Source organism: Mercenaria mercenaria, chromosome 19 (genome assembly GCF_021730395.1).
Source record: "Mercenaria mercenaria strain notata chromosome 19, MADL_Memer_1, whole genome shotgun sequence".
In the NCBI taxonomy this organism is placed as follows: Eukaryota; Metazoa; Mollusca; class Bivalvia; order Venerida; family Veneridae; genus Mercenaria; species Mercenaria mercenaria.
Window position 1 is genome coordinate 7454195 of NC_069379.1, and position 27860 is coordinate 7482054.

Sequence of the window (27860 nt, forward strand, 5' to 3'; positions counted from 1 at the left end):
GCACTGAAGGCGTTTCTATTATTGATAGTCTTCTAAACAACGGTTAAGAGTTCAAAAGCCCAGGAATTTAACCAGGAGGCCGTTAGCCTCAGTGGTTAAATATCCAACCATCTGAACGACTAAACGTGATATTTATTATTTAAGACAACAAACAATAGAAAGTCTTCGTCTTTTTCATTTTAATATTTTCATAATAATTATTATAACTGACATTAGCTGAACTTCATCTATATTGCAACAAACCGGGTATCTGACGTCATAACGCTCTCTTAGAGGTCCGTGCGTCAATCAGTTGTTTATTGTAGATTTATTGCTTCTTTGTTTAATTGGCAAAAAGCCCTACCATCTTCGAATACTAAGAAAAAGTACAAGTTTGTATGTGATTTCCATTCCTACTGCACTGCAGACACGGTAATGCAAGTTAGAAAATGGTTTACATAAAGTTTACACAAAGTCGCCACAAAAAAGCTCAGTATAAAATGTTATGTTTAACCTCTCAAATTTGATTTCCATTTCATCATGATAGCAATAATCTTTAAGAATGCATTCAAACCCTTGTACGAATTGAGTCCCGAGTGGTTTTGGCTTTGTTGTATACAAATGTACCATACGGTTTTTCTGTAGAAGAATCTGGTCAATAATATGTTTTCGTAATGATGATATGTCAGATAAAGATCATTGTGTTACAAAGCTATTGTAAAAGCACACGTTTATTTACAATTTCATGTTATAGTCACTTTAGAATAAACTTACGTTTCACTTAGAACAATATCTAATCTCATATTCTTTAATTCGATAGACTAAGTAGTCAAACACAACATCTACTATGATTGATTTAACGGCTGCCACCAGACCAGAGAGAAAATGCTTTTCTACATGTAATACTTTACCCCCAAGGTATACCATAAAAACCATGCTACCCCACAATAAAACATACTAACGCTGTAAAAATCACATACCGCGTCAATTGTCAATACCGACCTGCCAAATACTGCACATGACGGTATGATATTACACTTTATAGCACTCTTTCGGAAATCATTGAAATCATAACAACCCAAAACCCAAACAAAGGATACTTTCGGAATTGAAACTTGGAGACGGTCATCTACCTTTCAGGTAATTCTAAAACAGTTATTACTTTTAACAAACAGTTATTACAACATGTACAACAGGTACAATAACAAGAATAAATGTATTCACCATGTACAACATCACGGCTGCCAGTACAATTGTTTGAAGGAAAGATTTTGTAAAACATTTCACATAGGTCGGAATCCTTGCAGCAAGCATTGTGGATATCCTCAATATCAGGCTCTAAAATGTCAGGTATTAGGTAACCTCCATTATTTGGTCCAAATAGAAGACTGCCGTATTGACTGAAATAAATATCATACATTAAAGTAACATGTAACATACCTAAGGCTTTTAAATATGTATGTATTACAAACACTTCTTATATAATAATTGCTTAATTCATGTTCAGAATACTTCAGAAAATTACTGTTACAGTATTGCTTTATGATTTTACCACTAAATTTCAAAATTGGTTGTAGGTTCATACAAAAGGAATGACGTAATTATTGCAAATATGCGTATTTTTGTTATATCACACTTCAAGAGCATCTTGCATTGTTAGAGAGGAGGCTTTCCATAATGACTCATTTATAACACATGTAGCGTAGTTACCTGTTTGAAAGTATTCGCTGTGTTTGACCATTTCTTTGTAAAAAATGGAAATATGCTAAGTAATATGCATAAACGCTTAGCCTGACTAAAGGGAATACCCTTTTTACATGAAATTGGGTCACATAAACAAAAGTCTGTGTACTGATGACTGTTGGTGTCTTAGTCATGAAAACTAGTGTTATATCACATTGAATAACTATGAAAAGAAGTTAAAAAGTAAAGAGTAAAAAAGATTGCATGCTCCGCCAAATCTTGAATTTCATTTTCATTCAACTCATTTAATAAATTCAGTGTGAAAAAGATACTTTTGTAATATACACCAAACAAATTGTTTTATTATTTGTTTCAGATGTGTTTTAGGTATTTGTCCAATGACCAGTTAAACAACAAATTTATCCTTAGTTTAGTACATTTTGTATATAATCTAGTGTGCTTATTTGTTTAATTTAAACAGAAATATTTCCGTTTACAAAGGAATTGCATCTTATTAATGTGATAGGTAATCAATTCAGTTCGTTAACCTGCATAATATACTGGTTGGTGACCCAGAATTTCGGACGACCCAGGAAATTGGACAGTCGCTTAAACGACGCTTGCATTATGTGCAACATCTGCAATAATTGCAAATCAGTAAGTAGAACTTAAAGTTGAATATTTACATTTACGCACAGAAATTTTGTAAAATAAATTTAATTGAATACAATAACTAATAGTATATATTTTACTCGTAACAACACATTTGTTTCAATCCATTTTCAGAAAACCATTGTTTGTAGCAATTGCCAATCTTCTGAAAACTGTAATCAAGTGCCATCTTCTGTTCGAAACAAGCACAAGGTGTCGCTGTATGTTGGTATTTTAGAATGAGATTCTTTATGTCTAGGTCAGTTGTAATTCGTCGACAAACATGCGAACCGTTTTCAGAAGCTGAAATGCAAAGACAACAGCATTGTTTCTTAATATGCTTTACAAATTTTGTAGGCTATTCAGTCTTTCAAACTTGCAAAATGAAAACTTATACTTCTTTTACAATACATACCTAGCTCAGATCTTCAAGTAACTATATCACGAATATACACTTCATATCGGAAAGTAGGCAATTTACATTTTCGCATACCAGATGTTTACCATGGTTTCCCGGTAGAACTCGGGTACCATGTCGAACATGTGATGAATGAGAATAGAAATGTATTGCATTTTCGGAGTTAGATAACATTAAACACTCGAAAACACTTAGAATCCGACAGTCAGACCGTTTCAACTCTCAGAAAGCGTTGTGTCATCAAGACAAACTGATCAGTCAGATAAGGCAATAGATAACATGTACTTGTATAAATGTTTCATAGCATACCCATACGGCTAAGCCAAAATTTCATAATTGAAAGCAATTAAATTATTTAAAGCAAATGATTAAATATTTCATAAAATCTCCAAACCTCCACCCATCCCGCCCTTCCTTCCAAAAGAGGGAGGGTTAGAGTTAGTACAGTACAAAGTAAACTGACTTAGACTAATATTCTCTTTATCTTAAAATTAATGAACCACATTATTAAAAGGATCCAAAATAACGACTAACAGTTAATTGTAGTTTTTTCACATTTACACAAATACATTGTTTTATAAATTAATTCGTAAAAATTTAGAGTTTCAAAAGGAGCCAAAAGAAATGTTCGGCGTACTGCTTTTTATAAAGTGGATAACAAGTTTAGTATCATATCTGAAGGTTTATAATTAGAAATCGCTAACACAACCATTGAGATAACAAATGACCCTGAACAAACAGTGACCTTGACATTACTTAATGAAAAGCATTCCGATGTATTGTCGAGGAGATAAGTCTGATATCGCCGGTGGCTAGGTGTGCAATGCGTCTTATTCGTGACAAATATTTTTATGGCTGGTGGCCGCAAAACAAAAAAATCTTTTTTGTTCACTGATAGTTGTTTTAAATATCGATAAAAAAAGTAGAGAAAAACGAATATTTTGGCTATAGCAGTTTTCCCCTAAACAATCTGGTTTCATATGACTTCTGAATTTTACTAATGTTATAGTACATGTATGTAACGTTCCGCCTTATACATTACAAATATGGTAAATAACAAAATTGGTCACTCAACGTAATGAGTGCGGGCAGACCCCTTTTAAGGAACAGCTGATGAATGATTTACTTTTTATTTGACTTATTTTTTTTAACTTTCTAGAATATTCAATAATTTAAGACAACTTAAAATGTCTACGCTCTGTCTAATTTCGGTGCTTACTAGTATTTACAGACAAAACTTAATTAGACTAAATTGTTCTTTTATTGTTGCGTATACGTGCTTTGCCAAAGAGTTTTCTTTAGCTTTTTGTGGATTTAACGCGCGGAATAAATTACAGTTCATAGTTTATTTGTCGGGCTGACATAATATCAAAATCATGTTGTCAATCACATTCTATTAACATAAAGTCCGACTCAAAATGACCTATACGACAATGGTAATTTTACTACAATAAGGAATGATTGGGGATTCTATTATTAGCAGATAAATTATATCATCCTTTTCAATTACAAATAATGTATCTATGAATACGTATAGTATCTATTAAGGAAGAACTTCATTAAAAAACAAACCTCCTGCTCAATTCAAATCGAGACAGACAAAAAATTGAAAAAATACAAATTTAAAGGCAATTTACCTTTTTTAAACGGTGTGAATGAAACTTTAAATGTGACTTACAAATGAAATTTTGTCTAATTTGGTCAAATTATGCATGGATGTAGACAGTAAGACCGCTAATCCTATAATGAAATTATATTTATACCTGATCAAAAAATGACACTGAAAACTACTGTGGATTTGACGATAGCCATCTATAAATTTCAATTCTTGTATATGGTTTGTCCGTCAAAAGTACACGTATATCCATTTTGATCGAAGTTCGATGGAACTTGGGGTTAGATTTACTATAGACTTGCAAGCCATTCAATAATCTGGCATTAAACTTGCTTTCAAAATTTTATCAAGTTTTAACGTGAACCAAGCAAAACTGGGTTGGAAATATGAGGTCAGTTGTGGTACGATAGATAGCAAAATACAAATAACCTTTTTTTTTTCTCAAACACTACTTGAAAACTCAGTTAAATGAAAACCAAGTAAATAATATTTTATCATTATACAGAATCATTGAACAAGAAAAATAACATGTACTAATAGATATGGCCACGAGTTACAGCAATATTCGAAATTTTGATTTTAGGGAAATAAAAAAGAAGCCAAAGGATCGATAAGAATATCTTAGCTCAGACGAAATTGGACCATTTCAATGTCAGTTCACCTTGATATGCTCGTACTGGTTATCTAACGAGGATACTTTTAAAGTAGACGAACTTTAATTCAAGCCTATATATTAAAAGTGTACGCATTCACATAGCTGTTCATTATAACTTTGATAAGGAAATGTAATATGAAATAAGGCAATGCCTCAATCGAGAATCGTTACAGTCCATCAGCTTGCCCAGAAAAAATGCAATATTTAAATTCATACTGCATGTAAATTTTTAAATTTCATAATGTCGCGAGATTTCCTTGTGACAAATAACTACTCTATATTTCATTAACATTGAACTACTGTTTATAATTGCAGAGTGTAAACAATTGTTTTCGTTTGATTCATAAAGGTAACACTTGCAATGCTTGCTGAATTTTTAGAAAAGTGGTAGTCCTAGAATAATAAATCAGCTGGTATTACCATGACAAAGAGGTATGTATTTTTTTTTTAGTTGTATTTAGTTAACTAAGATACCACCTTGTTGAAAATCGCAAACGGAATATTGCTGAAAAATTGAAAAATACAAAAAGAGACATACTTTAACCACAATAAAAGTTATGGAATTTAATATTACTACGGGAAAGGCATGAATTAAATTTCATTCAGTTGTTATAAGTTATAACCGAATTATGGGCTTGCTGCGAATCTTTGTTAAAGTGTCTACACATAACACGGACGGAGATACCGATGATGATGGTATCGCAAAAACTGTGGCGACTGTCGTCACGGCGAGAAAAAAAGCCCAACCTCCATTGTTACTGATTGCGTGGAACGGATGCATGTGATATTCTCTTGTATTTCAGTTGCTAAAGCAGTAAATTTACAGACAAACAAAACTGAATGAATCTCATAAAGGAGTATGTGTAATTTTGAAATAACCAATTCAGTAATGACATCGACGTTATCAAAATAATCACCAATAGACTTACCGACATCAGTATATCAATTTTTATCTCGTACACAAACATATGAGTTTGATTCAAATATATCAATTCTGATAAAAACATAAATCTAATAAACTACTGGTTGTTACTGATATATTATTCATTACTTCCTCCTTTAAAATTGTATATTATTTATCGTATCCATGAAGCTGTAACTTCAGAAGTCTAAACGTATACACCGTAATGTTGAAATAGAAATGTCCAAATCTTAAGTGCACTTCACTGACACTGTGTTATGTCGCTTTTGTTACATTGTTTGCTCGGCTGAACACCGTTTTTGAATAAGGCGATACTCCTCTTCTGGGACTTGAATCCCTATGACGTCAGATTCAGACCTTGAATCCCTATGACGTCAGATTCAGACCTTGAATCCCTATGACGTCAGATTCAGACCTTGAATCCCTATGACGTCAGATTCAGACGTCTTGTTCACTACATACTAACCCTGATTGTAAAGTTTTCATAAGGTTAACTGGTAATGTGGACATGTATGCTTATATTAATAAAATGTTATGATAGGTACCCGCAATTCATTTCATGCAAGAATATGCAAATTATATTTATAGGTTAATAGCTATGCACGAGTTATGCAGCGTAAATATCGAGCAACTTTAGGACTTAGATATCTTATCCACCGGTGCTGGTAAAGCTCGCATAACCTTATCGTGGTATGGAAATACTTTTTTAGTGTTAATGACTTCATAGCAAGCTACAGTTACGTCCAAATTAACTATTATCAAAAACTCTAGAAAATAGCTTGAACTTGAAATTTATACACCTTCTCACTGAAGTGTTATAAGCACTCAAACTTAGTTAAACATGTGTTCATGTTTTTTTTTCATTTAATAATTAACGTCAATAAAACGTTGAAAATTTCGAGACATATATTATTCTTTACAGACTTACTAAATACGTATTTTGTTTCATAGATCATATTGAAACTAAATTTGGAAATGTTTTATCTTTCCTTACCGTGGAATTTATGAATGCTACTATAATTTTAACCATTACCCTGCTGGCGGCAAGTTATTCTGCCTTTGCGACATCCGTGCAGTCTGATCAGGGTCTGCACTGTTCGTTATTTAGTCAGTAAATTTTCAGTGAATACCCCTTCAAATGTTATTGCTCAAACTGAATGTTGGACCAGTCCATTTTGATAATTTAGCAGGCTAAGGGTTAAAATTACGGCATTTCTTTATATGGTCCCTTAGAAATGAAAAGGCATTGGATATTCTGTATGTCTGAACTCTTTTCTTATAGTCTGGAATTATGAATTAATTTGATATCATCAGTGTGATTCTACCACAGACAGATATATCTCAACGTCTTAATTTTAAAATACAAAACAAGGTAGTTACTTCAACATTTACCGGATATCTAAAGTTTACATATATGCAAGGATGAGATACTTCTAGAAATCAGCGATGAAGCTAATTGTAGCTGGTTACGAAAGAAAGAAAATATATAAAAAAAGTTGATTTATTCAACTTACCGTAACTCCCAATCGTTGCTTGGATTCCAAACATCAGAATAAATCCAGTCAATATTTCCCTGGCCATCACCATTTTCAAGGTTTTCAGAACCCATGCATTGGCTGGCAGAATAATGTCTATTGTCAGTCAAACACTGTGTTGGAAGGAACTTAGTAATAATCCGTTACAAGATTTATTGAATGATCTTAAATTCATTTGCTCAAACTACAAATTAAAACGAGCAGACAGATAAATTGCCTTTAGTTATCAGCAATAGACTGAGTTATTGTACACGTTCACGGTATTGCAAGAGATAACAAAACCATTTGAAGATATTCGGTTCTTTTCGTTGAACAAGTATATCTCTATCAGAGAGATAAATACAGAGATCGATGTGTAGCCTGATTAGGACACATATATATCTATTACTCATTTCATTGGCCTCTTTAAAAATGTCGTGTAAATAGGATCGTTCTTTAGGAATTGACTCATTACTGTTGATAAACATTACGTAGTTTTGAAAGTCACTGTAACAATAATGAAGTCACAAAAGAAGGGCGTTGAGGACAGCGTGTTTGGAACATAAACATTTGGTAAATATAAATTTTAGACCCAATCACATCTCTTGCGAATAACGTCAGGGGAATGATTGTGGTGTATTGCAATTTTTTCCATAAATTAGCATTTAAAGCCTAAGAACATTTACGGCAAATTGTCAACATTCTAAAAAGTGCATTAAAAACAAAGAAGTCACATTAAAAATTAACGAAACATATTGTAAGTACAAAATATTTAGTTTTAAATATTTTCAGAAAACGCTTATCAGAGCATATGCAGAAGTTCACATAACTCGTCTTGAAATCTCAATATCTCACACCTTGATTTACTCAGTATCTCTACTTCATAAACATTTTTTTTTTCAAAAAAAGGAGTAATTTTAAATTAATAAAAATCCACATTCTGCATTGGTTTTCTCAAATACATGATATAGGTGTTTACTTATTTTGCCATTTTTGAATGTCAAATTTAGATCATTCTTAAATCAAAGCTGCGAATTTGTTGCTTTACCAGTCATGTAATTATAATTTTAAGAACAGTTAATTTTCCTTTAAATTATTAAATATATATATACTGCAGTTTACAGATGACTAACGGTGAGTGTATTACTTCAACATGCTTGTACAGTGAACGTTTAATGGTTTTCTGACGAACATCGTCCAAGTGCTGTAATAAAATAATTGTAATATATGTCTGATCAAAATGCAAGCATAAAAGAACGATTTTTTTTAGGAAACTAAAACTGTTGTGAAAGTATTTGATATATGCAGCTAATTTTTGTTAATGTTTCATTGTGGTCATATTAAAATGAAAGAAATGTTTGGCTTTAAATAATTTATAATGGAACACACAAAACTATAAAACGAAGTAGAAAAATATTAATTCATTATATTGGACACTGGGACGAAATGTCTAATATTAAAAAAATACAATCAAGCAAAAACCGTAGCCTACGGCGTAAAATGATAAACGGCTACTTATCTGAAATAACTAAATAACAACAGAGGCGTTGTCAAATATGATAAAGCACTTAAAGAAATCATAAGACTAGATTTATCTTCCATTATACATTTCGCTGTGTTAAATTGGCCTCCTAATCACTGCTATTTCAATTTATCTAGTTTCAAGTGTTATATTATCGATAACAGAAATGTAATTATTTTGTGAAAATCACGTTCGGCTTATGTAATTTTACAGCTTTTACAGATAATACTATTACTTTTCTAATGAGTCTGTGGATTAATAAGAATTTGGAAATCAGAAGTCAAATGGTGATAATATAAAAGCTGCAATGTTCGCGAGGGTTTAATTTTGGCATAATATAACTGTACCTTAAAATTTAGCCTACAATCAAACATGCCATTTTTGTTTACAACATGACTTTGTGTTTAAACAGGAAATCACGAGCTGTGAACTCACTTGTTATACATACGCGTTACATTGGTAAACGTAAACGTTAAATAGCTCAAAACGCATAATCAAAACAGGTGTGAGCTTATCGACATACGATTAATGTAACCTGACTATTTGCACGTTTTATCATAAAAAAAGGGTTACCGCATACTTGTTTCATTTCATATCATCTGCAGATATGCATCGACAATCCCCAGATAGTATAATACGACAACACTTGTGTTAACTCTAGATATAAACTTATAACATTCTTTCACTGGTGGTAGGTGCAGTATCTATCTCGAGAGTAACTGTTTATGGCGGTAGTTACCGAGTTGCCGTTTAAACAGTTACCCGAGAGCTGGATATTTCCATCTGCACCTACCACCAGCCATGATGTTAGTTCGTCTTTATAGAAAGTTAAGTCGTAAGTTAACCTTAGTTACAGTATCATTCACCATGGTTTCACCGAGGAAAGAAGTATCAAGACAACCGTGTATTGTTACTAATGTTATGTCCATTGAAAACAATTTTGAAATTTTCATACTGCTTTATTTTGCGTTTGGTACCAAACACTACGCATTCAGTTGTTACACTACCAAGATGTAAAGACAATTTATTGTCAACAAACAAAGAAGAACAATTTAGTACTAAGTTTTGTAGCGTTCAATATGATTTTAAATTTCATTTCCAAAATGAAATATATATTTTTAAAAACATCTATTAGGTAAGCTTTTTGAAATACATGTACAAGTCATGTTTATCACCATATCGGTAATAACTCAGATCAACATAAACATACAGTACAATTTATAAAGAAACGCTTTTGACATAAACATGTACTAAATTATTCTGAAAGTACCTCTATTCCAACATATGGTTCTTTCTCTATTCAATAAACTAGCAACCAAATGTACCTCAGTAAGAGTAATTAATTGAATATGTTTGCGTATCATTACATAGTGTGACCTCCTAAAATAGTTATGCAACTTAAAAGATTTTGAAAGAGAAACATACCATATTTTATGCAAAAACAAATGTTCTTTGAAAAGGGATAAGAACTGTCGTATTATATGCCATAAATGTTTATTGACTAAAAAGATACATATCAAACGTAATTAATTTTTGAAAGCAAAAATCAAACAAATCACGTAAATATTTAAATAATTTTGAGTTGGCTAAAGAATCGCGAATATACATATATGTTATTTTCAAAATTAAATATTAATTTAGACAAAATGTATAAGAGCTATACATGCATAAACACTATTTCATAACTGATTCTGTTATGTATAGATTTAGAATTAAATAAAACTTAATACCCTTTGAAATCTAGTCACACAGTATCATTTAGTATAGTGTACATATAAACATATCCTGGTCTTTTTCAAATTAGACAATGAACATGCTGTTTTGCATATAAACAAAATGGCACCAGTGCTATAAATATTTTGAATTTATAGGTTTAGTTAAGAACATATATATCTAAAACAGTGATTGTCGTTGAACAAAACAATTGTTTAAATTTCCGATGCAACAGAATTATATCAACAGGGCGTAGCCCAAGTGATATGATAATTAATCTGAACGACAAACAACGATTTTAATATAAAGCAAAGCACTGTTGTAGATACTTTATCACAATTTTAACACGTTATCAAGGTGTATTTTCTACATTTTTGGAGATATTCATCAAACATTTGCCTTTTTGTGTGGATTTCTTTTTACTGTGCGCTGCTATGACGTTTGACGCGATGACGTAATAACTGGGACGTACAAACTAAGCGTGTGATGCATAATAACATACCGTTTCAGTCTTTTGTTTAATAGAGAAATAAATCGGAACGTGTTAGAATTCTATGTAAATGAGATGTGACGCCAAAATGTTTGTTCCTGTTTAGCGCTATATAACATGTACCCTGTAAAAACCAAATCAACAATATCACTGTATCATAATATCTCATGTTTGAAATTTAATTTTAATATCTACAATCTATGATCCATAGTGTGAAATGGTCATACTTCATGGAAACTAAATGCATCAAATGGACAACTGACCAGCAGCTTTAGAAAAAAATGATTACATTTAAACATAGTTTAATTTTCAATGTACCAAAAATGATAATGATATTGCCAAAGAGCAAATCAGTGTTCAAATTCTTTCTACAAAGTTAACGCTCTTCAAAAGCATGGGTAGTTTGATAATATTTAATTAACTGCAGCACGATTTCTTTATCTTTTTTCTAATATTCTTGAACTATTTATTTAGATGTAAAATAAAGCATTATCAAAATAGTTCGCTTTGTTATCATGAAATAATTGACACAATATTTATAACGATGAAATATTCACGAGTTTGGCCATTTCTTTACATTTGATCAAAACAAGTTGAACTTTTCATTGAATTTGACTAACATGATAGTATAGGTTGTTAGGAAGGCAGTTGTAATATGGCAGGCATGATAAAATTACAGTGTTTCTAATGCGGAAATGACTTCAAAATTACCCTTTATACCAGTTGAATGGATAACTAAACTATAATAAGTCTGTTTAGAACAGCATTTGCGTGTAATATTATGCAATTATCAATTTGATAATGAACTAGATGAAATATATCATTATATGTATACATTGTATACAATACGTATGATACATGTCATGTACAATACATATTAAGATGGATTGAATGCTGCTTCAGAATCTTTACCTTGCAATAATGAAGCAAGTTTTGTCTACAATTTCAAATATTTCTAAGCATATATAAATCAAAGAAGATAAATCGTTTATACGCTATACAACCAAGTCATGCAAAACTCTTATTTAATTTCTATGGTACGAATCTTTTTGAATTACAATGCAAATATAGAGCAGCATTGGGAATACATCTAAATGTATACATTGATTTATCACTATATAAATGGCTGATTGTTGATTAATCAGTATAAAATGCATGATCATTGCTTTATCAATATAAATATGTCTGATATTTGATTAATTATTGTACATATGCCTGCTCGTAAATTAATCACAACAAAATCTATCAATTTTATGGCATAAATCCATCTAAATGTATGCATTGATTTATCAGTATATAAATGGCTGATCGTTAATTTATCAGTATAAAAATCTAATCATTGATTAATCAGTAAACAAATGCCTGGTGACTGGTCGTTGATTAATCAGTACAAAAATGCATGAGCATTGCTTAATCAATATAAAGATGTCTGATGTTCATAAATTATTATACAAATGCCCGTAAATTAAACACAACGAAAATCTATCAATTATGGCCTAAAAGCTAAACGTTCCGAGTTAGGGCAATAACATAACTGTAATATAATATAACATAACAATATAATTCGAATAATTTCGGTAACATCAAACACAACCCACAGGAACTGTCTATTGTCACAATTCAATTTAATTAAAACAGTTTTACATATATATTTTGAAATAGGTAATAGCGACATATATACTAGATTTAGCGAAATTAGTACGTCACACTCCTGATGAAACATTTCGTCAACGATCCGCAGAAGCCGTGATTAATCAATAAATCACTTATTTACAAACATAAGATCCATGGAAGAAGGACAATCAGCTAAAATAGTGTAATAACGTAATCAGTCATACATACAATAATGGAATAGTCCATACATATAATAAAATAATAGGCTATACATACAATAATGTAATAGGCTATGTATATTGTACTATTTAGCTGACTTGTCAAAACATGTTTCTGGCTTTCGTGTTTATCTTATATCAGCGTTGACATAATATAATGAAATCCGGGAACAAGTTTTGACAGGTCAACTAAATTGCACAATACAATAATGTAATAGGCCTTAAAATAATGGTGTAATTTTTCTTTAATAGAGACATTCGCTATACCGTGTACCGTTAATTACTATCACTAATAATGATCCCGATTGTTATAACTATTTCATTAAGCAACGCTTCCGCATTTTATCTATTTCATTAAAAGTAAAAGCAAAAACATTGTGTGTTTGTGCCGTATTTATTACTGTAACTCTCTCTATGTACACAACTTGTGACTGACATATCTCTTTGGTTTTGTGTTTGCAGACGGAACCGTACCTTGATAAGACCATGCTACTATAATTATCTTAGGCTTATACGTAGAAACACACGATACTAAGATAACACAAACATTCACAATTAACTTAATGAAACACTTTTTAATGAACATGACAAAAATATTTATATTAATGTGTGTGTGTGTGTGTGTGTGTGTGTAGAGGGGATATATTTTTAAGCACAAATGCCCATAATATATTTCTATAAAAAGACGCAAATGCATCAACAAAATGGATATTAAACATATAATTCTATAAAATAAAATAACACAAAAAATAACTACTTTTGCTACTGAAAGAAGAATTTCAAAGAAATTGTTCAAATAAGAAAAGGTGCTTTTATAGGCAGACATTTAAACTTTTTTATGTTTTACCATGTAACCTGATAAAATGTCCACAAATACAAGCAATTAACATCTAAAAACTATCTACATTCAAACACAGTGTATTGATTGCATTAAATGCAGTACATCATGATAAATTAATTGTTCTGAAACCATTTTATTTTGCAACACGTGTTCATATAGAAAACGTTATATCTACAAAAATGTAGCTTGCAAAGTACATTGTGAGATATGCAAATATTAAATACTATCTAATGTGTGCCATACCACGGCTAATTTTGAATGTAAAATGGTCTGAAGAATTATGACATTACATACTAATCATATCAGAACATACCAAGCTAAAATTAAAACTCATACAACGTGTTTTTGTTGCAACACCATACATTGGTTTATAAACAATTTATATTGCTACGTTTTATAAACCAATAGCTCATAGAAACATTAATTACAAAATATTTTGCACAATGTTTATACTGATCCATTGCAAAAATGATGTCTTTACACTATTAGACTAAAAGAAGTTTATTTGTCACTTGCAAGACATTTTAAAGTTTTTAATTTCAGGAAATTTTCTGTAGATGCATTGCATTTGTCACTTCTACATCCTGCATAAATCTCTAATGCAGCATCATCATGTATTTAGTTTTTCGTTTTTATCGTACAAAACTGTTTCCTTGCGCATGTTATGAAATACATCAATTGTCATCTACTGTCATTTGAAAGCACAATATCTAAATGTTTGTCTCTAGAAATTTGTACTCCGTCTGTTAGCATAGTAGTATTCTCTCCTCTTCTCCGGGCGTCGGTATTCGTTACTACCACTACTATAACCATTACCCTATAAACAAATAAATAAACGCGTTTCCTGTTTTCGCCTTGATAATGAAATGTCATGTCCATTGATATAATAATTCTCGCAGATTAAACATAGTTCTGACGAGTTCCATGCATAAAGTTTTGTAAATATATAGAAAAGACATACAGAACAGGACAGAAACCATTTGGGGCATTTATATGTTTTGAAGTCCTATGAGCCAAAGAATAAAAATGTCATACTGTATGTTTTGAAAATAAAACATATAAAAGTATATAAATTTCATTTATTGCTTGAGTTTTGTATACCATAAAATCTTATATTGGTAATTATCAAGATTATGTGAAATTAATATTTAGCTACGATAAAAATGACCATATTTTTCGCAACCTTTTCTTTACATTAAGCACCCTTGGCAATATTTATTTTCTGATTACGAGTTGAAAACGACATTACAATATATTCGTATATATTTAACCGCAGCGTTTTCTTTTAAATGATGCTTTTCAGGTCGATATCTGCCTGCCGTGTCAACTTCAGATTTAAACGGCCACTTGAGGTTTATCCGGTTCGTCTCCGAAAAGTTTACTCCCACCCTAGGCTGGGACTCGAGGAGGATAAACTTTTCTTCACCTTGCCGGATATGTTAAGTTCAGAAAGTCAGTAACCCAATAATCTTTCTATATATTCCATTTGAAATGTAAATCTCAGATAAAAGCATGTCACCCAGATTATGTAAGATAAGTATCAGCATTTGGGGTAACCATTTACATATTAAGAAGTAAGTTATGTTCTTACCACTCCGCTGTCCTTAGATCTATTCAGTTTTTCTCTTCGATGATAATCCGGCCTCGGTGACATTGACCTTCTGTAATCGGGGGACGGAGATCTTCGACCATTCATATTGTTCCTCGGAGCTCTCCAGTCCATATCGTAATTTGAGTCCAAATCTCGGTTGTAACTTGAAACCCTTCTTGGCTCTTCAACCGAATATCGTCGGTTGTCAAAGCGATTAACATGTGCATCACCATTCGCCAGGTTTGGCATAGAGCCGTGAAAGCTAGGCCTCGGTAGTCTATGAGGTTTAGGAAGGTGACCGTTGCGGTTTTCATAATTTTGTTGTTCATATGGCAAAGATAAGTTTGATAGCCTGAAATGATACAAAATTGAAGTAACTTCATTTGTTTCTAATACACACACTTGATCTTTGTATCAGGCGTTGGAAGTTATAAGATTAATTAACCCTTACCAAGCTAAATTGCTATAATGGATTTGTCCATCTTTCAATTTAGACAGTAAAATTAACTGTTAAATGGGGTACTTACCAAAAAGATACTGGCTGAATCTCGAACAGTGCAGACCATGATCAGGCTGATCTTAGTCTGCACTGGACGCAAAGGCAGAATCACTTGTCGCCAGCAGGCTAAGGGTTAATAGTCGTGTCAGATAAAGTATATTCATGTTTAATCATAAAATAAAAATGTAAACCAGTCTCATTTGACTGAAAAAATATCGCATGTCTGTATAAACACAAAGTCTTGCTTTCACTTCTGTGGTAGACACACAATAAAGTTGCACCGAATCCCTACTTTTACATCTATTTATTCAATGTATGCAATAATGTATTTCTTACACGAACAACTATCTATATATAAACTCTATTTTATCTATTGAAGTCTACATATTATTAATCTGATCATTGTCAAACAAATAAATATGTTTATTTTTATTGAGTCAACTAGCCACGTGGTTTATATAACAAGTTGACAATCTAAGAAATCTACCTACAAAATATAACCTACCAACGTAACATTCTTCTACAATAAAGTATAAATAAGATTTATCGATAGTTAAACTAAAATGTGAACGAGTATCACGCACACAAACTGACTGGAGAAAGCATGAATATAGAATGTAATATTTGACATTCCTCTCGGCTTTTAACATATCATTCTATAATGCAGGATTTTTGGATATAAGTAATATTTATGTTTCAAACAGGTACATGTAAATGACAAAAAAGCATCTGATATCTGACATATATATTTTGTGATTTAAGTGGCTTCCGATTGCCGAGTGGTTAAGTTCACTTGCCCTTTACCGATGTGGGTTCGAGCCGCACTCGGGGCGTTGAATTCTTCATGTGAGGAAGTCATCCAGGTGGCTTACGGAAGGTTGTTGGTTCTACCCAGATGTCCTCCCGTGATGAAATTATGCACGGAGGTGCATCTTGAGTTTTCCTCCAACATTAAAGCCGGGCAGTCGCTATATGACCTAAATTGTGTCAATGTAAGGTTAAAACCATTCAAAAAGATATATATTTTTAATGAATAAAGTTGTATTTTAACAGATTGTCCACTAATACATTTTGTTTTATGTTTGTAAATGTGTATTTTACTTTTTACCTATTTTAGAAAAGTAAAATTAATAATATAGTATAATTATTGAACAGCTGCTTTTACTTCAACGTTCCTGGAAGCATTTTACCTTGTATAGTGGAAATCGAATCTTTACGATAACTGATATTCATAAAAATGCAATATCGTTGGTTACTGGGTTAAACTAGAAGTGATATTTACATGTTATAAATGATTAGTGACTTTATTTACTTTGTACAGTCTTTGAAAACCATTGTCGTTTTGAGATATAATCACTATTATTATTTGGTTTGTGTACATACATTGTGGGTATAACGCTATTTAAATCTACCTATGACTATAGAAAGATCCACCTCCGTCATCCCTATCTCTCATGTACTGGTTAGTAAGATACGAATCGTCAAAACTTTTAAAACCATTTGTGTCCATATGCCTCATGGAGATCCTTTCTGCTTCTTTTATCTTCCCTGCTCGCGATCTATTAAGTAGAATTACTTAACATATATTTGCTTGCACATGTAGATTTATGTATTAAATTGATATAATACACACGCTTCGTTTTGTGAAGCTTTTGCTGCGATTATAAGGTCTTGTTTATTATAGTGTCACCCCTATTGAAAGAGTCAGCCAGTTTGGGTTGTGAGACACCTTTACTGTATGTACCAATTACCCCGAGCTCCTACAACTATGCCAGGCGCCAGGTGAATAAAACCAGCCTTTTCGGAGCGACTTCAATGACAAACATGTCCCGGACGAACGCTCCCCCGGGGGGGGGGGGGGGGCTCGCCTTAACCACTGGGCCAATTAGACCAATTATATAAACATCAAGGTAAAATGTTTCATTTTTTGCTGGTCAACCAGCACATATACTTCGAACAACAGTAAAATTCCATAAATAAACTTGTAAAATAAAACATTATATTTTTCTGATAAAAACAATCTTAAAATATATACAATGGTTTAACAAATATAACATAAATTCATAAAACTACTGTAAAACTTATTGCAAAAATAAAACGAATCAATTGTTTACACCTGACTGTTTTGGAAACGTTTAAAGACTTAACAACATTGAATTATTTGCTCAATCAAGTCTTACCGACAGACGGCAAGGATAACAGCAGTAAGTATTAATACCAATCCACCCAGACTGCTTCCTACAGCAATTAAAGTTGTCTGCTGCTCTGTATAAAAGATAATGGTAAACGTGTTAAAATGAAACTAAAGCATCTGTTATCAAAAGTATCAAATGTTTGGAATCTTATTTTAAAAGAAATTTTCCATTTATATTAGATCCAAATTTCATTTTCCAAAAACATGAATAATTACTTCATATTGACTATTAACAAATTTATGTGCATTAACTGTACTATGCATTAAGTTTTAAAAAGTACATACTATATACATGTATTATATATACAGTACAAATGTATACCATAATAAAAGCATCGGCTATGTTTTTAACACTCAACATTTAATTATGAATGTAGCTCTGTATGCAAATTTTGTTTATATAATTAGTAATTTAAGTACATTTGAAAAGGATTTTATACATTTAAAGTAAATATTTTAAGATACAATATTTTAGTGAAAGACGGCAAACGGATATCTCTAGCAGTTCTGATAGCAAAGTTTGCCAAATTATTTGATATATTTTACATTTATCTGAAAATGCCATAAAATTTAATTGCGTGCTTATTTAGCATGTTTAGTTGGCTTACTTACTTGATTCTTTGAAGTTGTGGTCAATTTCCTTACAGTACTTTCCCTTGCGGCCCTTTTCGCAACTGTAATGTATATACACTTGTAAAATGTACAGTTCGTTCTAAACTGTAAATTCTGCATGATCGAGGAAAAGGTTAAAGGTAGTTTGGGAATTTTATTTATATAACGAATGCGTATTGACTAACTAAAGTTTAATTACCATGGGGGTTAGGGGAGGGTGGACACTAACAACTAATATTTAACTTTCTATAGATCGAATTTGATATAAAAAGTTACCCGCAGATATATCCATCTTCGTTGTCAAAAGGCTTACATGTTGATGAAATAAAGCACTCCATATGCGGTTTTGTACACGGGTCTACAAAATAAGGAGAACGTATTCAGCTCATGTCATTTAAATGATGCATTGACATATTGATTTATATACGAATGATTCGTATATATAATGCATATATATGAACACATAATGACCTCACATAGTCAGATCAATAAAGGGAGATATTATTTATTACTTTTCATTATAATGACAAATACCTGAAAATAAGGGATCGAACGCAGAAAATGCCAAACAACTGACATATTTTAAAATTGCGACGGTCACATTTTCACAAGTTTGTTATGAAACTTCAATAATTGTACCATGCACATACATTCATGCTGCAAAGGAGACTATATAATCAAAGTGAACTAGACATGGAAATCAGAATGAAAGTTATCCTACACTGGTATTTATAATAACAACAAGTTTATCGATTTTTTTTTGTTGAGAATATCTCGAGCAAGGCCGAACTGAAGACATTTTCTTTTTGTAAATAAAACTTCCAAGCGGAAAAAAGATATATTTATAGCTTATACATATTCCTGATGAGGTAGTTACAACACGGCGCTTTGTGTCCAGAGGCTTTTCAAAGATTTTATATTGTAAAAGAGCATGTATTTACTATTATAACACTTACCTATGCATACTCTTTTGCCAGGCTCAGTTTCGATTGCCTTCAGTCCATTTTGACACGAGCAATCCCATGAACCTACAGTATTCTTACAAGTCTCTCCTTTTGGACATGCGTCTGTGCTTTGACATTCATCCGTATCTGTTGAAATTGCAGTAGATATAATCTATTTAACGTTCTTATGAAAGAACACCATTTATATATAACGTTCAGTAAGATGCAAATAAAATCTATAAGAATATCATTTTGAAAAGTAACATACAACGAAGCAAAGAAATAGTTCGGTTCGACCCAGTATGTTCTAATAAAAGTTTAAAACAGTTTAACGTCACCATTTTGCCCAGGTTAGGTACGTCATACTATTATAGGATTATTTTAAACAGGTAACTCAACTGACATACCAAAACATTGTAAAGAGTTTGTGTTCTTCTTCTCGTAGCCTTTATTACATAAACATTTTAGCTTTCCTTCGTCACTGGAGCACGTAGATATTTTCTCATCGCAATGGTTCCTTGATGTATTGCATATTGCAGAGGCATTTAATACAAGCACCGAATTAAATACCATGCTAACTCCACCTATGTCTTCAGCCTGGCAGTTATTTGTTCCGTTGCCACATTTTTGTTCTTTGTATACTTCCTCAACTTCTTGCAGTTCAGTTTCATTCTTTTTTTCTGAAGTATGTATTATGTATTCTGCAGAAATGTCACGAGTAGGTGCGCGTTTTCGTCTGAAAAAGAAGAATCGCAGCTCTTATAAGCGTATCTACGCTAACATCAAATAGTAACATTTACCCTAACATTGTTAGGGTATGTTAATAAAGATTTAAAGACATAATATCAAAATGGCAATACAAATTGTTTATAGTATTATTAACAACTAAAATAGGGTGGCATGTCATAAGAAAATAGTGCAACAGAGCAATAGGGCGGGTATGTACGGATCTTTTTATAAATTCCTTTTTAGTAATTTGACGGTAGTATAGCTCATTTATGTTGTTCTTTTGCCTATCTGTTAGATATACATTACCTACTAAAGGTAGTTGTTAGTTTTACTTCTTTTAAAAACTACCTTTTTCATGAAAACAATTAGCATCGGCAAGAAAAATATAGTGTCTGTCCGGTTAACTGAACCTCAGTAATGGAACAGAACAGATTTCCTTTTTCATTTAATTTACATTTTAGATGATACAACTATGAAATAACATTGGCATATTTACCTTTCTGCACCTTGAAGACCATGTATCTTTATTATTTCTATCCAAACGGAATCGTCATTCAATGTCTGCATATACATTTCTTGTATCTAAATAAAATTGTTTAATTCAATTAACATTCAGATAAATATAAGCCCGTATTGTGTGTGGAAGCATTCATTGTTATATTAGATATAATGGTTAATACTGTATAGGACAGGTTATTTGTAAAACTAAATGTGTAGATATTCAGTACCTGTTTCTGTAGGGCAGCTTGAACTTTAGCAACATCAACTACAGTTCCAACAACTGTAAAACTCATTGATGACACATACTGATACTGACCTGTGAAAAGATAATTAACAAAAATGTTTAATTGTTTTCATTTAGCAGGCTGGTAACATTGTCCGATTTTGCTTTCAACAGAAAACTAGTATTTCTGCAAAAATAAGGAAGATATTTCTTTCAAACTTTAAACCATTTATTAAGCATTAAATAGGATACAAATTGAAATAAAAATAACTTCGTTGCCTTCAGTTTCGGTAGAATTATTTCCCCTTTTCAGATTTTTATGACGCATAACTTTTGAAGTCCTAAAAATGTTCTAATGTTAAGTTTAAAACAAGAAAAGGTTCAATGGCTTTCTAGTGCTCTAAATTATTGCGCTAGTACATAAATGTTTATATTATACTGTGCTTTCACTTATGACATTATAGAAAAATGTTAGTTGTAAAAATTTTTTTCATACATCTGCGCTAGAAAGAAAGTATTAACCCTTAAATATATAATAAAGGTTCTTGCGCACATGTTTGGAGCAATAGAAAGCCACTGAACCCTTTTCTGTTTTAAACATTGCATTAAAACATTTTTTGGACTTCAAAAATTATGCATCATAAAAATCTGAAAAAGGGAAGTAATTCTAACAAAACTGAAGGCAGCAAGTTATTTCTAAATATGCATTATATTTTATGCTTAATAAATGGACCAAGTTTGAAAGAAACATCTTCATTTTTTTCACGAAATATTAGTTTTTATGTCGAAAGCCCGATCGGGCAATGTTACCAGCCTGTTTAGTCATATAAAAATCTCTATACATTTACACTGCCCTTTTAAGCTCATACATACAGGTGTGTTAATTTGTGTAAACCAAAAAATATGTATAACGTAATATTTCAAAATGAAACGATGCTGTAATGACATTGTGCATAAATCAAAAGATAAAATGTAAGGATAAACTTCCCGGAAGCACAGAGCACCCCAAACACAACAACAGATTCATGCATCTCAAAGTGGGCCCACAGCAAAACGAAACTGTAACGGACAAATATTGTAGACGGGTTGCTTCTAAAATCCAAAACACATAAGCAGGAAAAACAACGGTAGGCCACCGCCTTAGGACGACCGGTGGTCAAAATTATGATGGGCACGATAACATACCCTTGTTAAAAAGAGAGAGGTAGCAAATGCAAGAGAGTATTAATGCAAGGAAAATGGATGGGATGGGGCGATGGGCGTAATGGGGGTAGTGAGGAGAAAGAGGAAAGAAACGCTAACAACAAACAAATCAACATACACAAGACAAAGTACGAGACGCTGATAGACAGCTCTAAGACGTCAGACGTAGAGAAGGTAAAATAGAACTAACATTAGATTAGAAGCGGAAAATTGAATTGCGCTAATAGAAGGTAAACATGATGGTTAGTTCAATGCCTAAGAAAATTATCCTACACTATATGCAGTGTCAGCTAAAGTATTTTTGGCCATTGATCATAATTTGTCATAGGATGAAATATTCTAACGAAGTCTAACGAACTAATATGAAGGCTATGCATATGAAAGACGTCAACAGAATTGCGAATCAACTAACCAATGGAATCTTATCTGCTTGCTGGCACCCCCTGTGTTACATGTAACTGCTATGTATTAAAACAAGATACAGATATGGATCCAATTCGTTAACATGTTATAATCCACTCTCAATTCCATCTGTCAAGAAATATATATACCTCCACATATTTTGCTGCTTTCATTGACAATTCGGACATCAAGTCCCTTTGAGCATAAACATGTCCAATCGCCTTCAGTGTTTTCACAGCCAAGCGCCTCAAGACAGGGATTTTTATTAACAGCACACTCATCAATATCTGGAAACAAAACTATGGCTATGTTGTTAGACCGTCTCGTAGCAGAGCATACCGCTTACAATTACAAGTCAACAAAGACAGTTCCACCATTGGCGAACATATTACCAATCATTGCAAGCAGTAGCGTACTTAGTGGAAGTATCTATAACTTTCCCCCACCTCTGCTTGAAACTTAGAAGTCTTCTATGCGAGGATCCTACAGTTTGCTTATTGAAGGTCAAAATTTCGTCTGAAATTTCCGTCAATATTTGAAATGTACGGAGATACAACAACGCTGTTGAAGTATAAAATCTCATATCCAGCAAAAAAAAAAAAAAAAGGAAAAAAAAAAAAAAAAGAAAGAAAGATGGAGGGAAACAAATACTCGAAACTGTTTGTTTCCATCTCTAAAAACTTTTGTGGACAGGTAAGTCATAATTCAAAACGTGCATTTACGATGTCACAAATTGACATACGGGCCTTATTTTATATGTAGTGTAAATGCAGGTATTGCATCATCTTTTTGTAAATTTTTGAGTTATTGAGGTAAATGTCAGATTTCACGCATGAAATACCTCTCATGTTTTTCTGTATTTCATAACTTAAATTTCCATGTAAATTTCATTAAATTCTGTTCAGTAATAAGAAAGTTGATATTTTATAAACTTCAGTAATTTATGTTTTTATCCCCAAAACCACTATAATGGGCCTCAAATTGTCAATTTAAATTCGCGCCAAAGTAGTTAGATTCCCCGGCTATATCGTGAATCCCGTGAAAATAGAAATACTAAGAGCTCACGGCTTAGCCGTGAATCCTATGAAATTTAGTATTTGGCGGGACATTATCCTTTAAATAGACTGGACTAGATATGCCTTGCGCACACCACCTTACGACTTTATAGACGAATCTATGTCTGAATTATTTTCTTGCTAGAAATTTATGCTCGATCGAGGTAAGAAATTTATTTGTTAGATTTTTGTATGATTTTTGCATTACGATTTTTATTTGGTAAATTTTTGTTCATTCTACAGAATTCTGTAACATTTACTTTTCGGCATATGATTTTAGCTAGTTTCGGTATGTCAGGATGATTTATTAAATTTTTCAGACTTTTGTAAATTATTTCGAAAGAGGAATCTAAAATGTTTCATTTATATAAGATGTAAAATTTGTACTGAAATTTGTAACATGATATTTATAAAGTACTTTGTTTCAAAAACTTATGTCAAACATTTTGTTAATTATGGAACGCCATTACTGCATTGTATTGTTATGTATAAATCTATATGGCAAGTCTAGTGCCATGTTTGTAATATATTATTGTAATTTGTAATTGTGTGCCAGTCTATAGCACATCTAATTAATGTCCGTTGTAATGTATGGCATTTGATATTATATGGATGCCAACTATGATATAACGTTTGATTTATATTGAATTTTGTTAATTTGTAGTTGTAAATAATAGCTGCAGTTTATCATGTCCGTATCTATAATGTTTCATCATAAACTTTTCATATCTTTTTCATACTTTAACTTTAATCTTTAAGTAAGTAATCTTTGTAATAATGGAAGTAATAAGTGACGTATTTTAATCATGTGACGTATGAACTTAGTAGCACATATGTTTTGTATAAGTAGCACGTATTATTTATGGGAGCCTACGGAGGTATGGTGTACCCAAAGGAGCAGTTTTATGCCCTGACTTATTTGTTTTGCTATGGTGCTTACCATATGTTATATATTTTAGCTTCTTCCGCCAGACGATTTTTACCTGGTGATGTCATAACCCGGAAGTACAATGCCCGAGGTTCACTTGTCTTCACTCGCCTGGATGTGATATTCCCAGCGCAGAGCTTTCGTCCCATGGTTGTGCCGTAAACCGCAAAGACGATGATTTTTGTTATCCTCTGAAGTCAGCTCAGGGATGCAATCACCTACCACCATAGGGAGCCAACACGGAATCAACGTATTCACGGTTTAAAGGGACTGAATTTAGAAATCTGTTTTGTTTGTGCTACTTAAAGTTCACAATTGAATTAAAGAACTGTGTCACGACAGATTAGAATGGAATTTAAGAACTTTTGTATCTAGAGATACTGAACTTTCTTTTTTTTTCTTTCTTATAATCAGTTTTTTTTCTTTTCATATCTATTCATTGTTAATAATCATCTTTTGTAAATAAATTTGTAAATATTGTAAAGGGTGTTGATTTGTTCTGATGGTTACTGTCGCCGGTACGGCCTTTCCTGTCACATACGATTTAAAAATAAATTGCGTCTATTATGATGAACTGTGTTTCAATTTACAAACCTATGCAAGCTGAATGTCCGGCTTTAGAAACAATCTTGTAGCCTGGTTCACACTGACATAAAAAGCTTCCTTCAGTATTGATACATTCTCCTTTCACACAAGAGCTTTCGTCATGACATTCATTTATGTCTGAAATAATACAAAAGTTTGAATCATCAATAAGAGAATGAATTGTGAATCAGATATTAAGTTTCATTTTCAATAGGGAACACCAAAAATATTAGCAGCATTCAAAATATCATATATTTACAAATACTGGTAATTGCATTCCAATATGATTCGAGAAATTCAGAAACTAAGTTACTTACCTTCACATGTTCTTATATTTGATGAAATATTTTTAGGTTTGAATCCTTCGCTGCAGTTACATTGCCATGAACCAAGTATGTCGTAACAAGTAGAAGAATTTTTTGGTCCAGTACAGGTAAACTGATCTGGTTTCTCACACTCATTTATGTCTGAAACAATCTTATTCTTTAAAATTTCAAATCAAAATCTTGATACAATAGATTAATATGTAGTGAGTTGAATACCAAATTATTTAAATAACATGAAATTTTTTAATGTTATACGTATCTTCCTAAGTGATTTCTCTTGATAATTTTAAAACAAATGCACCAGATAAAACATAAAACTTTCTTCAGGGCACAGTATGTAACGTTTATAAATCAATCAAAAAGTTCTTGTAAAGAAACCTATAGAGCTTGTCAGTTTTCATTATGGAAGCGGTTATAGTACATACTAACAACTAAAAGATAAAGAAATATAATGAGAAAATATGCTATTAAAGACAAAGAACGACCATCATCTTTTAAACTGTTACGTGATTTAAGCGTTCAAAACGGCAACAGATAGATTTACCAAAAAATATTTTAATTCTCTACATTAATTAAGGCCCTACATAGCATTATGCTGAACTAAGCGTTTGAATAATCGGGAAGGGAACAAAATTTTTTTTTTCTAAAATATTTACCTAAGCAAACATGATAATACCTTGATATGTTGAAATGTATCAATAAAGATAGATAGAAAGACTAACCAGTTTTGATTATGCTGAATATTTTTCTAAATCATATTCAGGATACTATATATTTTGATATATTATGATACACGTCAATTATTTTCTGAAGTTCCGATAAAACGGCGCTAATCCTAAACAAATAAATGTTCTGAGTAATTGAAAAAAGTCATTATGTATAATTATGAAAGTCAGATATACCTACCAAGACTGATAACAAAATAAAAAATGTACACTTGAAAGGATAAAACACTCTAAGTTAGCTTTTTCATTTGTTAAAAACACTGATAATATATATATTCCTAGTAGACAAGGTTTGAGATCGTCTGTAAATGTGGTTATGTTGTTCAATACAACAAGTGCAAAACATTCAATGATAGAAGATTCTGTACTATTGGTCCAAAAATTTGGAATGAACTTCCGTTAGATCTACGCAAAAGTAAATCTCTTGACACATTTTAAAAATATCTTAAAGGGAATTCCGATAGTTTTTTATGCGCATCTTCATGCGCAGCCGACACCTTCTATGGAAAACTGAACTGAAGTCAACATTTGTTGAAACATGTTACAGACAGTCTTAAATATGAGGAATCTTGAATGAAATAACATTTTTGATAAGTTTTATCAGTAATCAAATGTTGATACCGGTTAATGTTGTATTGACAAGTATCATGCCTGACAGGTATCTTGCTATTTTTGTGGTTGTGTTTTCACATCGCATTTTAGTACAAAGACAGTGTTGTTCATATAATGTAAGATATTTGACTTAGTACTGATAAGACAATATCACCTTTCAGATTATTTAGTATACAATTATAGAAAGAATAAAGAATTTTTAAAACTTTTTTTAACTTCTAGCTGACAAACATGTAATCAATTTGGCCAGGTTATGGCCATTTTCCGTCCGAATAGGTGTTGTATTCTAGCGGTCTTAACATAAAAATTAGCCTGGTGACCCATACATTTTTAGCCATTTTTATGCTCACAATACAATTATCTATACACAAGAAAAACAGGAAAAAATTCTATGAAAGAATTTTTTTCAAAATATAAAAAAAGTTTCTTCACTATGGGTATATTTTTAACTGAAAAAAGTTCACAAAAGTAAATATGAAACAATTTTTTTTTCATTTGTACCCATTATTATAAGGATAGAGTATTACAAATATGACTATGATATCAAATAAGTATATAATAAAATCTGTAGAAAGAAAAAAACCTTAATGTGCTCTCTTGATGTATATTTTGGTTGGTATTTATAAAAAGGCAGAAAATTATGAAAATGTTGAAAAATCGCTAGCAGTTTCAGCAACAGTGGGTGTGTTCAAAACAATTTTTCACAAAAACAAGCCTGGTGACCTATTGTTTTTATTTGTTCATTGTTTTCAGTACAAATTTTCCTATCATATATGTAAATTTAAAAACTTTCTATGAAAGGAAAAAAACTATAGGAATTCTCTTTAAGACATTGTATTTGAGAGTTTAATTTTTTATAACCGTTTATCATGCGAAAACAGCCGGTGATAGTTCTT

General features: G+C 31.8%; 2 protein-coding genes across 2 annotated transcripts in view; both read right to left on the bottom strand.

The window, feature by feature from the left end:
* Positions 1-547: 547 nt before the first annotated feature.
* Positions 548-7700, bottom strand: LOC128551297 (uncharacterized). The gene is made up of 4 exons (XM_053532104.1): positions 7438-7700; positions 2415-2616; positions 1204-1379; positions 548-630 (listed from the first exon to the last, which is right to left on the bottom strand). Exons 1-4 carry the CDS (start codon positions 7508-7510, stop codon positions 548-550), a joined length of 534 nt encoding a protein of 177 aa, XP_053388079.1. The 5' UTR covers positions 7511-7700.
* A 5669-nt stretch (positions 7701-13369) lies between these two features.
* The window catches only part of LOC123542344 (fibrillin-2-like), a 34053-nt gene continuing 19562 nt past the window's right edge, over positions 13370-27860 (bottom strand). Inside the window, exons 17-29 of the mRNA XM_053531617.1 lie at positions 25619-25768; positions 25311-25439; positions 22883-23020; positions 21133-21221; positions 20901-20986; positions 20083-20411; positions 19688-19822; positions 19008-19089; positions 18732-18793; positions 18106-18190; positions 17338-17484; positions 15427-15778; positions 13370-14652 (exon numbers count right to left, since the gene is read on the bottom strand). Coding sequence (XP_053387592.1) covers positions 14560-14652; positions 15427-15778; positions 17338-17484; positions 18106-18190; positions 18732-18793; positions 19008-19089; positions 19688-19822; positions 20083-20411; positions 20901-20986; positions 21133-21221; positions 22883-23020; positions 25311-25439; positions 25619-25768 — 1877 coding nt within the window. The 3' untranslated portion in view covers positions 13370-14559. The remainder of the gene's footprint in view (positions 14653-15426; positions 15779-17337; positions 17485-18105; positions 18191-18731; positions 18794-19007; positions 19090-19687; positions 19823-20082; positions 20412-20900; positions 20987-21132; positions 21222-22882; positions 23021-25310; positions 25440-25618; positions 25769-27860) is intronic.